This window comes from Eublepharis macularius, chromosome 7 (assembly GCF_028583425.1).
Source record: "Eublepharis macularius isolate TG4126 chromosome 7, MPM_Emac_v1.0, whole genome shotgun sequence".
NCBI classification, from domain to species: domain Eukaryota; kingdom Metazoa; phylum Chordata; class Lepidosauria; order Squamata; family Eublepharidae; genus Eublepharis; species Eublepharis macularius.
The window spans coordinates 2,039,478-2,052,059 of NC_072796.1; the positions used below are offsets into that span (position 1 = coordinate 2,039,478).

Here is a 12,582-nt window from a genome sequence, read left to right on the forward strand (position 1 = left end):
ACAAAGATGCAGCCACATTTTGCAACTACAGACTAACACGGCTAACTTCTCCAGATCACACAAAGGGAGCTCCCATAAAAGTGGCATGTACGTGTGCTGAGAGAGATGCAGCCTGCACGGGAACTGAGGACCACACATAAAATCCTGCACTTGAGCATCCCCTGGTAATTCGTAACACGTGTATCACGGACCCATCGTGGATCCAAGTGGCTTGAAGGGCTTCCAAACATTTGGCTACCTAATTGTTTGGATAAATAACACTGTTCCTGTCCCTGACAGTCACCAGTGCGTTATCTTTTGGGGTGATGGTAGACATTACAGCCTCTTACTCGTCCCCACTATCTCTCTAGTGTCAGCTTGAAAGAAAAAAATGAGTTTTCTATTATTTGTTGCATCGTTGTCCAGCACCCAAAATTTGTGGTGCTTGTACTTGGTTTGTAGTCTTGAAATTTTTGAGGTGTGGTCTGGGAATTGTCAGGGTGGCCCCTGCCATACTTTGGGGGTTTGGGGGGGGGGTTCACTTTTGGGCTGCAGGCCTGGTCTCCTGTGCCCTGCTTTAAGAGTGCTATTGAGTGCTACATGTCAGAGAAGCTGTGAGAAGGAACGTTATCAGCGGGAATGTTATCAACGTTACCAGGGAGACACAGCCCGTTGGCGGAAGAAGGGGGGGGTAGTCAAAACAACAACTTTGTTTACTTTCACTTTACCTTCTTCAGCTAATTAGATGGGAACTTAGAACTTAGGGCCAAGCTACAAGTGACGAGTGACACTTGAACGGCAAGTGTATTTCTCCCTGTTCGCTTGCCCTCCACTTGTGCTCCACTCGATCCACTTGCCATTCAAGTGTCATTCGTCACTTGTAGCTTGGCCCTTAGCTTAGAGCGTAACTAAGGGGGGAGTAGAATGGGTTGGGCTTGAGGAGTTTACGGCTTAGCAGGGGGAGGGAATGGTTATTTCTGTCAATGAAACGCCTACTGTACTGAGCTCTTGGATTGTCAATAAATCTTTAATTCATGCATCCTTGGATTCGTGCAGTGAAGTTACTTGAAATGTCTAAGCTGTCAGTCTCTGACAGGAATCAAGAAGTGTAGTTAGATTGGGGTTCAGCAGATAAACTAAAGCTGCAATCTCAGGCAGGTTTTCCTGGGACTAAATTCCATATAACAAAATGGGACTTACTTCTGAGTAGACCTGCTTAGGCTGGCTCCTTGAAGGTCTGTCCTATGAAGCAACAGTTGCTATTCTGCCTCAAGTCAGGACACTTGACCCCTCAGTGCGAGGCAGCTTAATCGGCAAAATATTTGGTGTCCTGGGAGGGTCAGTAATAGCACCACCCTGGCACGACCATTTACTCAACTGCCTGTCAGACTTTTGACAAACGGCAGGGCACATATTTAACTGTAACTTCCAGCCAGCAAACTCAGGGTTTACGTCATGAAGAGCCAGCAGAATTAAGTACAAAAATAAAGCACCTGATGATCAACAAGCAGATTGCCCAGTTCCTTTCTATTGGCAAGCATGAGGCAAACTGACAATTTCTAATATACCAGAGATTCGTGTAAATTGTAGTCAGGCTAAATCTCTCTGTTGCTGAACGACTCAATTTTAACCTGAATCTCAGCCGCAGTTCCTAAGGTAGTTAACCATAAAAATGTTTTACAATAACCTATTTAAATTTTTTAAAAAATAATCAAGGGCACTGTCATTAACTCAGAAATATAAGGGAACAGTTGCTGGATTTTGACCAAGATCACAGAAGATGTCTGTGTACAGAGGAACAGAGTCTGCCTGGCCCCACAGCTAGACAGTGCCACGAAGGGAGTCTAGAGGAACAGGACAGAACAACCTCGAAGGGGGGCAAGAGACACACAATCGTATGGCCTCGTGTAAATCAGAAGAGCTGTTTAACCCATATCAATCGATCCTATATGTTGAAGCCCAAGTTTAGAGAGCATCCGAGAAGGACAAGAATGTTCAACTTCACAGAAGTAAACACATGATTCAAGGATGGGTGTACTGGTTGAGGGCCAAACTATGTATGAGAAACTCGTAATCACTAATTTTACATAGACTTTGTTAAGATAACGAATAGCAAGAACGAACGAACCATTTCCATTAGATTTTTTAAAAGATGTACTACAACAACAACATCCGATTTACATATTGCCCTTCAAGACAGCTTGATGCCTACTCAGAGTGGTTTACAAAGTATGCTATCATTATCCCCACAACAACAATCACCCTGTGAGGTGGGTGGGGCTGAGAGAGCTCTGAGAGAGCTGTGACTAGCCCAAAGTATATAGAACCTTGAATGGTTTTGAAATTATAAGGTAGTTAGCCAGGAATGTCCACACTTATCAAGCAGGACCGGTGGCGATTGTTAGGAGAGGATGCCAAAATCCTATAAATATGAGATGCTGAAAGAGTCCCGAGCTTGGGGCTTCTTGTCTGTGTCCTGGTTATCTTCGAGGTAAGATACTTACTTGGACTCCTATAATGGCTCTTCTTTAATGAACAATTTAGCAAGGATGGATGGTATGATTTTAGTGTTGATTTCACTAACATTAAAAACATTAAGAATCATGTTATAATGAAGGCTTAGAATGGCAACAGAGATTCTGAAATAGTATTCCTTGTGTACTATATCTGGTAACAAACCTAAAATGTTACTGAGGAGTGCCTAGGGTTTCCAAGTACCCACCGGTGGCAGGCAAACTTGCCAGCCATCAGCAGGAGTTGCCAAACTGCCCGATGACCCCCCGCCACTGGCAGGCATCCTGGGCAAACGTGTGGCATGCACGCTCCTTGTCAGTGCGATGATGTTAATTCCAGAAGTGATATCATTCGTCACGCGCGAAGAGGAAGCCCCGTAAGTACCGCTCCCTGCCCAATGCCTGGGACCCCTGGGCGTACCTCTGGCCAGGAGTTAAGTGGTCTTATAGAGGAATGCTAACCAGACGCTCAGAGCTTCTTAGGTGCACGCCTGTGTCTGAATTAGGCCTGACCAGAGGCACCCAGGAGAGGCCAGAAGGCTGACTGCAAATAAATCAATGCAGGAAGAGAATGAAAACAATACAAAGATTGCAAACTCAAACTAACCAACGGCTCGAATGTTTTTAAACTTGAGAGCTAAATTTTAGCAGCCTAAATGCCAGCCAAAGAGATCCACAATGTGGGTGCCACTACGGAAAAGCTTCCTGTAGCCACCCACGTGGCCTCGGAAAGCGGAGCTGCAATAAGAACGGCCTCTTAACCGCCGCGCAAGCAAGCACTCTCCGGTCCCAGGACGTTTAAAGCTTTACTAGGCCTTGAGTTGGGCCTGGCAGCCGTGTAATTCTTTGAAGACTGGAGAAATACCTTCCCCGTTATCAATGCCATCATCAGTTCTGCCAGAACGTTTTATACCAATGGAAAGTCTTATTAACCAAACTATGCCCAAAACATTTAAATGTTTTTTAAGAAGCAAAATCACCAACAAGCTGGAAACACTGATTCATCAACTGCGCAACAAGGCAAACTATGAGAGTCAGGGACCGGGTCGCCATGTCATTTCAGCCTCCTTGGGCCTAGCTCAGCCAAAGCTCTGCCTCCCTCCCATTACTGAGCTGACCTGAAGGACGAAGGGGGTGAGTAGGACGGAAGAACAGGCAGGGCCAGGCCGCCTGACAGGGCTGGATTTTGTCCGTGGGATACACCCGGGAAAGGCAAGGCTTGGCTCAGTGAAAAACCCAGGGAGAAATTGGCCCCATCAGGCACAGCTGCCTCTGCAACGATTATTCTCAGCATTTTGATCCAGTCAAGATGCTTTTGGGCACAACGCTCTGTTGATCTGCTTAACAAAAAAGACCCCTGGTGCTATTAGCTTATCTGAACCGCCTCCTTCCTGCAGAAGCTTTCTGACCACCTCTTTGCAACCCGTCTCCATCCCAAAGCCTTCCCCTTTCTTGAGAAGTTCCCACAGGCTCTATCCCATGAAATCCAGGCCGTTGCCTCGGACTCCACCTGACCCCCTCCGCCTCCCCGCATGCCACTTGGCTTCTCTTATTCCCAGGCTCATCTCTTTAGAGCTGTTCTCCTTATTCTAACATGCTCAGAGTTGGACCGGGACTGTGTATCCTGAGGGTCTACCTTATCCACCGCCCCCAGTTATGCCCCGAGTGGTTTTCCTCTCTCCATCTGCTTTGGATTATTGTCAAATTGCAGCTCAGATTTTGTGCTTTTGTGTACTTTGACTAAATGCATGCATTTCTTTCCCCCTTCAATAAACAGTCTCTGATTATTCTGGTCAATTCCAGTCTCCATTTTCATTTTAAAGTCTGCCTTTGAGCTTCACCCCTTGAAAGGTGTCATTGCCTTTACACCAGGGCCGATTCCAGACGACTAACCTGAAGGTGCTGCATGCCACCATGTTCCGGATCGCAACGGGGAAAACGCGAAATATCACGTTTTCTCGTGCGAGTTTGGCGCGATGTCGCGCCAAACTCGCACGAGAAAACGCGATATTTCGCGTTTTCCCCGTCGCGATCCGGAACATGGCGGCATGCAGCGCCTTCAGGTTAGTCGTCTGGAATTAGCCTGTAAGAACCTAAATCTATTGCGCCTTTAGGGCAGAATGGAGAGCTTTCCCAGAGTGAATTTGGGCCCAAGCAGGAGGCAGGCCTCGTTCACCCAGGTGCGTGGCTCGGGTAAAGGTGCCTTCCTGAGCACGCTCAGTAAGACTCACTCGGGCAGCCTATCTTAGGGGTCTGGTTGGAAACGCAGCTAAAGGCAGCGCCGATCTCGCTGCGTCACTTTCCTCAGGTTCTCACTTCTGCGTCCCCCATGTTAGGAGCTGAGAATGAACTGACATTACCGAAAATGATTAGACAGTTTGCAGCGCTTGGAATTTTTCAATCTGTCAGGCCGGGAGGGTTGATGGGGGTGCAGGTGGGACAATTCCTGTTCCCAGTAGGGTTGCCAGATCCAGGCTGGGGAATTCCTGGAGATTCATGGGGGGGGTGGAGCCTGGAGAAGCCGGGGTTTGGCGAGGGGCCTCAGAATGGTATAATGCCATAGAGTCCACCCTCCAAAGCAGCCATTTCCTCCGGGGAAACTGAACTCTGTCACTTGGAGATCAGTCGTAATCCCGGGAGATCTCCAGTCACCACCTGGAGGCTGGCAACCCTAGCTCCCAGCCTGAAGAAGCCACCCTCAGCCCTGAATGGTTGGAAGCAAAATGCTCGGCCAGATCCTGACTCTGAAGATTCTAGGCTTGCCTGGAGGATTACCTAGACTTATTTCAATTCTGGGTTTTAGACCTGGTTTTGGAACTGAAGGGGTGCTTGGTGGGTTATCTGGGGATCTGGAGCGGCCAGCCCTTACTCCGCCGATGAAACCCTTTCTCCACTTCAGCAGAGTCAGGAGAAACAGGGCTTCTGTTGCTTCTTCCTCCACCAACCGCACCCAAGGCAGCTTACAGCCAATTGTAACAATATAAACAATTCAAAAATGCCGGCATAAAACAATCATATATTAAAACAGCAGCAGTAAAATAAACATCACACACACTGAAACAGCAACATCAACAGGAAATTTCTGAGCCTCTTCAGAACAACAGAAGCAATAAAAATAAAATTCAAAAGAAAATAGCAAAAACAGCAATAAAATTGAAAATTGAAATTAACGGGCACTGAAATAATCAGCAGCAGCATTTTAAAACAGACGTTGAATTTGAAACACGAGAGCATAAAGATTTAAAGGTGTTAAAAATGTGCAGGAGGATAATGCAAAAATATAAATATACACAGAGACTTATACTGAATCAGGCCGTGCACCTATCGAGGTCAATGCCATCTACCCTCCCGAGCCTGAACCTTTAAAGTGGAGGTGCTGAGGAATCGAACCTGGGACCTTCCGCATGCAAAGCACAGGCTCTGCCACTGAGCCACGGTCCATGAATTCACAGGAAGCTGCGCTGGTCCATCAAGGACAGTATTGTCTAATCTGACTGTCAGTGGTTTTCCAGTGACACTCTGGTCTTTCACCAAAGCTGCTACTTAATGTTTTTACTGGATTAAAACTGGGACCTCCTGCGTGCACACCAAACAGTCTGTCACTGTGCCACATCCCCTCCCTTGAACATCTGCCAACAAGAAACCTGGGTTAGCAGTTACATCTTGCGGCTAAGTTTTGAACTAGCTGAAGTTTTCGAACTGTCTTCAAAGGCAGCTCCATACAGAATAGCTAGCAGTAGTCTATCTTGGATGCAATTAGAACATGGATAACTGTAGTCAGGGCTTTTTTTCAGCTGGAACGCGGTGGAACGGAGTTCCGGAACCTCTTGAAAATGGTCACATGGCTGGTGGCCCCGCCCCCTGATCTCCAGACAGAGGGGAGTTTAGATTTTCCTCTGTGCTGCTGAGCGGCGCGGAGGGCAATCTCAACTCCCCTCTGAATGGAGATCAGGGGGCGGGGCCACCAGCCATGTGACCATTTTCTCCGAGGGCAACCCACTGAGTTCCACCACCTCTTTTCCCAGAAAAAAAGCCCTGACTGTAGTCAACTCACCAGATGAAGCTGGTCAAAAGTGAGACATGCCACAGAAAAAAATTCAGTCCTAGTTGTATCCCAGAACTGCACACAAGCTCTTTCAGGGAAATTGCATTCCTAAACTGGAATTTAATCACATCATGGTATAAAAATTATGGTTCCTCATGATGTCTAAATGGAGCCATCAGGCTGAACGGGCTGAAGGACTGTACCACGTAAGATGGTCGGAAGTGGATTATGTTTTGAATACTCCTTCACCTGCAGAGAGGCAGCTACGTTAAAACCTTTTCCTCTGATGTGCTTGCTTACTAAATGCAGAGATTTATTTACTGGGGGGAGGGGGGGCGGTATTCAAAAGTAGAAACTCTACCCCTACATGCAGTGTGAGCCCTGACCTGGATGGTCCAGCTGGCCCAATCTTGTCAGATCACGAAAGCTAAGCAGGGTTGGTCCTGGTTAGTACCTGGATGGGAGCAAGCCCAGGATAGCTATGCAGAGGCAGGCAATGGCAAACCACCTCTCTTCATCTCTTGCCTTGAAAACCCCAGCAGGGGTCACCAGAAGTCAGCTGCAACTGGGGGGCACCACACACACACTCACACACCCTGCAGTCCGAAGCTGTCAAGTTCAGAGTTCTGCCACTCTAACACCAAGTTTTGAGCCGTGTGCGCTCCTGATTTCTGAGGCTAATCAGAATAAATTGTGGCTTCACGGTCAACAGGAATGGTGAGGGCTCGCCAAGTGAATGAAATCGTCAAGGAGGGACTTGTCTTTTTTGCACCGATGAATAAATTCAACTATAATACCTCAAGAGAGTAGAGGTGCTTTTCTATGACTATTTCAGAGTAAGGAGTTTGGGGAAAGTGTCTCGTATAACTGGCTCTCGTCAACCCCTTCCTGCCGGCTGCGTTGCTGTGATGCCTTAGGATGCCTGCCCACGGGCTCAAGGGAACGTTAATATGCCTGAATTCCTTCTGCAACGGAAGTGAAATGCCACTTTGATTGGGGAAAGACACACGCAGGATACAGGGACAGATGGGGTTGTGCGACAGAAGCTGTGTGGGAAGGAAACTAAGAGTGAGGGGACACCTAAAAAGGGAGAGGCTGGAGTGGTCAGTGGGTAGAGGGAGAGGAATGCATGTCTCAGCACCCTCAGGGAAAACACCGGCTGAGGAGGCAGGGACTTGAGGAAAGTAAAGCCTGGGGAAAAACAGCATCCAGGCTTGAAAGAGGGGCAGCCACTCAGCTCTGGAGTACTCTGGCGTGGCTAAGGGTCCCGGGGACTGCAGGCTACTCCTTCACCAGAGCATCCCCCTGCTCTTTCGCTTTCGTGCAGAGGCCCCGTTTCCACCTCCAGCTGGACCAGGGAGGCCTTCAGCCTCAACCACCTTCTCAGAGATTTACAAGCAAGGTCTGCTGACTCCCTTCTCTAATCTATTCTAGATTTTTCAGAGAGAGTTGGCAGACGGCCAGGCAACAACACCCCCCACCCCCCCTCGCCCGCTTTCATATTGCTACTGAGAGTCAACTAGTCTGTTCTGGGAATCCTGCAATTAGGAGTTCAGTTTACTATCTGAATATTTATTCATGATGCTTATGAAATTCTCCCTACGTAATTTCCTCCCCTGGAAATTTGTTCTCGAGCTATACTTATGCATTAGCAATCCCCCGTTCTTCCATTTTTGATTCTAGCTTTGTTCACGCCAATATCCATGGGCAGAGTGTTAAATCTTTCAAAGGACACCTTGTTGTTGTTCTTTTTTTTTTTAAACAGGTTATCACTGCATGATTAATTCAGCACAAAAAGAATCTTGGTGCGATCATAACAAGATTTCTCTTTACTCTGCAATCGAAGTGCGTGCAGGTGATGGTGCGTGTTGGCCAAAACCGGAACGCTCTTGCAGGTGGTTCTGGGCCCAATTCCCATACTCATTTTCGAAAACTCCCAAGTTAAGCAGAAGGCAAATGGGGCTCAGTGCAGGCTCAAGCAGATCTACACAAAAGGACTACGTCAACTGCTCACCACACCTGAATCCTCTGCTGCAGACTCAAATGCAAGCACAGACCCTGAGGGACCCACCACATCTGCCTCCCCTCTGCCCGACATAATTTCCCTTTCTTCCCCTCCATTGCTACTTCCCCACTGTTTGGCCCCAACTGCTCCCCTACCTGTTCCCTGCTTTGGAAGGTGCCCCACGAGCCCTGAGTGTGCTCACCCTGAGAAGCTTAGCAAGCAAAGCGGGTCCCTTACCGTTCTCGGGGTGCTCCATCTCCCCAATGCTGCCATCGGGCGTGGTGCGCTCGTAGTGGTCCTCGGGCAGAGCCAGGGGTCCGATGCGGGGCCCTGAGGAGGATTTGCTGCTCGGCGTTTCGGATTCCTCAAGGCCACTGTCATAGTAACTGTGTTGGGATGGATCCTGCAGGTCTTGAGCCTGATTGGCTGCAGAGAACGTCACTCGACGATGAGGTAACTGCGCAACAAACAGCACAGAGGAACATCATCATGAAAAGTACTCCACGTGGGATCTGTAAACATTCGTGGCATGCTGAATACAAAAGCACTGAACGTCCAGTCAGTGAAACACCTTTCCACAGAAAGAGCCTTTCCAGATCTCAGCATGGGTTGGACATTCAAGATCTATTAGCTACTAATAGCAGACTATTACTTGTTAAGAGGAGATGACAACGCTGATGGCACAACCACTGATGTGGTCACTGATAGCTGACATCCGTCTCTAACTGACGGCAAGGATTCACTTGCCAATGTGGGTGGATCTCTATACCTTTCTCTGTTTAGGAACTAAGGAGAGCCATTTTCCATCCTCTTTATGGCTTCCTGCAACAGAGGGATGGAGACCTGGGGGATGGAGAGAGGGGCTACTTCAGCAGCAGCAGATTGTTGGATGCAAGCTGCCCCTAATCTGGGGCCAGGAGACGCATGCAGAGACTTTCTTCCCCGCAAATCCCTTGTCACTGCCAGAGGCAGTAGAGAGAGACAAAAGCTCTCTGTTGGACAAGATGGAGACGGGGAGATAAAATCCCAAGGAACTCTGTATCCATAGCCATTTCACACATTACAAAGCAACAACCCCAAGTTTGCTGCCGAGGAAGCCACAGCTAACCCCAGCTGTCCAATAAATGTAGCAATCTGACACATATTTTCAAAAACTCATTTGTCTGCCCCGTCCCCTCACAATGCTCCCTCCGAAAGTGGCCATTCCACCCGGCAGCATCAGAGGGAGAGGTAGAAAAGCAGGTGATAAATGTATCAAATAGATGAATAATTGAAGCGCACCTTGCACATCCTGCGTATTACAGGGGGACATACTCAGGCAGAAGTTGTCTGCATAAGGAAATGAGCAAAACACATGTAGGAGACACTCTCCAAAAGTAAGATGGAGCAGCGAGGTCAATAAGGCTACTCATCAGTAAATTTGGATAGCTGCATCTCTATGGTAAAGGACCAGCCTCACTTGGAAGAACTGAATGGGCCTGTCTCAGACGGATCCCATTAAGGACCTCCGCTTCAAACGTGAGCACCAGCTCTCAGCCAATTATCTCCACCAAGGCCCGGGATCAACGCAAGATCTCCTTCGATGAGCGGGGCTGGTGCAGATTTATTTATTCCAGTTATGTAGCCAAATTCCTTTGGAAGAAGTATATGAATAACCCAGGCTTGAGAGTTTACCCAGAGATGCAAATTTACTTCTAAGTAGCCCCATTAACACCTGTGTGCCCTATCTGCTCCAGCTAGGTGGTCTGAAAGTGTGCCTACCAGGTGCTTTGCAGACACAACTTGCACCTGTGACCCCCAGAAGTAATATACTTTTGTACTAAAGTCCACTATCAGGCTTCCAGAGTGTGTCTCAGCTACAGATCCCATTACCCCAAGAGGGGGCAATGGATCCCCCCGCTCCCAGCCTCTGTCCCCCTCTCCCACGCCTGCCCCCTCAGACGGCAGGCGTGGTGACAGCAGGGCTGTACTAACCCCTGGCTGGGCCCCGAGGCTTTCAGGTATTTCGGGCCCCTCTGGCACTTCAATCTTTCACCCCATGACAACTGACAGCCTGACCCTGGGTATGGTAGGTACTAGACCGCAGTACATAGCCCTATATCCATCTTGAGAGTCTCCTGAAGAATTCTATCCACAATTTTAAAAATATTTTTATTGCACGAGTAGAACTCTTCAAGAAAGCACATTTTGGAGGTATAATTGTTCAATATTGTAATATTTTGAAGTGAATAATTTTTTATTATTTATTAAATATATATATAATGTATGGATAATTGTTTTAATATAAGTGACAATTTGTTTCACTTCAATAAGGAAGCAGTTAATTATCTTATTAATAGAGGTTATATAAGAGAATCAATTCATTGTAATTTACGTGGAGGTGCGCCTCAGGAAAAAAATTGATGGGCCCCTAGTCCCTGTGGGGCCCCTGGGCCTCGGCCTAGTCAGCTGTAGGAATAATACAGCCCCGGGTAACTGGCCAAAAACCTCCAGGGCAAGTGCGCAGCAGGTGCGCTTCCAGCGGGGTGTGCCAATGTCCGTTCTTTAAGTGACATCTTTGTGCTGGCAGCAGGCATGCTCCCGCGTTTCACAGGGGCCAATTTTGGCCCCATGCGGGCTGAACTGGCCCTGCGCAAAGTGCAGGAGCACTCCCACTGTTGGTGTGATGACATCACACCTGGAAGTGACGCCATTGCATTGGTGCCAGGAGCACGGGCGCGCTTTGGGCACATGCAAGGAAGATCCTCCTGGTAAGGGCCAGGTCCCCCCTTCCGCTAGGAGGGTACAGGGTCTGGTAACCCTAGTCTCACCCCAGTGTTGGGGGAGAGGCTGATTCCTCCCCCTGCTACCCATGCCAGGGACAAGTAATGGCTGGCTATTAAAGGCAGCCCGAATGAGAGAGAGACAGGGTCAGCTGTGAACAGCAATAACGATCACAGTGATTAGCCTGCCCTGTTAAATTGCGCACTTAGACTAGGAATGAAAAGGCCACGGCGCGGCCATTTTATCCACCACAACACAAAATATTAACAAAAGTCAGAGTACTGTTTTGCTGTAGCACAGCAATTGGACAGAGGATGGAGACTATCCAATGGGGGTGGAGACGATCTTCCATCTCAAACCCCTCCCCGCAATCTACCTCAGAATCCTCCACATTAATCGTGCCGTTCACCTCCAACCCACCACTTTCCTACTGGGCATCAACCCCATATCCAGCATTTGCCCTTTTCACCCTTTAGACGATTCAAGTTCCTCTTTGTACCTCAAGGCTTATCCTCTGTCCAAAGCTCACACTTCTCATGACCTGTACCAGGTACTTGACCTCCCATCTCCACCAGAACATTCATAACAGACTGACACCATCAGTCTCTGCACTGCAGCATCTCCTCATAAATGAGTGCCATTTCTCAGCTCACAGCATCTCCCACTTGGAGCTCACCTCACAGGTACAACCCTAAACCTTCCTCCATCTGCTCTGCTCACTTCCAGGTCTCCCAAGACACCCCAAACTAAATATGCCGGAGTGTCTCTTGACTGGCTGCCCTCAACTCCATACCTGATATTCTAGGATCAAAAAGGGTTTATCTTAGGATGCTTCCAAATGAGCTCATGCACCACAAAGCAATAACATGGGGAGTCAACGTGCTCGCCTTACCTTCTGCACTGTGTAAGCAACAAACATGGTCTATAACACGGTCTAATGCAGTCCTAACCTACAAATTCTTCCATTTGTAGGTCTGGACTGTATTAAAACCTTTGCGCGTGCACATGTGCGCACTTTGTCTCTTGCACACACTCCATTTCAAAAGTGGCTCTTAACTGAGAACTGGTGTGGGGGTAGCCAAATGCTCTCTAAGCCACACCCAAGATCTTCCGTTATGCAGATTCCCCACCAGGCTGAAGACAAAGGAGTGGCCAGAAAACTTTCTCCCAAAAGCACACCCTTCCAGGTGTGTGCGTGTGTGGCGGGGAACAGAGATCTGGAAGACTACAATACCAGAGTGGCTTCTTCCTGGAACCTCCAGGGAAAGCCCCTCTGA

At 48.2% G+C, this 12,582-nt stretch overlaps 1 protein-coding gene across 3 annotated transcripts in view; it reads right to left on the reverse strand.

Moving 5' to 3' along the window:
- Window positions 1-12,582, reverse strand: part of PCDH1 (protocadherin 1) — a 105,491-nt gene that overhangs the window by 37,716 nt on the left and 55,193 nt on the right. For all 3 annotated transcript variants that reach the window (XM_054985153.1, XM_054985154.1, XM_054985155.1), the window contains exon 4: window positions 8,780-8,999. In XM_054985153.1, the coding sequence (XP_054841128.1) occupies window positions 8,780-8,999 (220 nt within the window). The remainder of the gene's footprint in view (window positions 1-8,779; window positions 9,000-12,582) is intronic.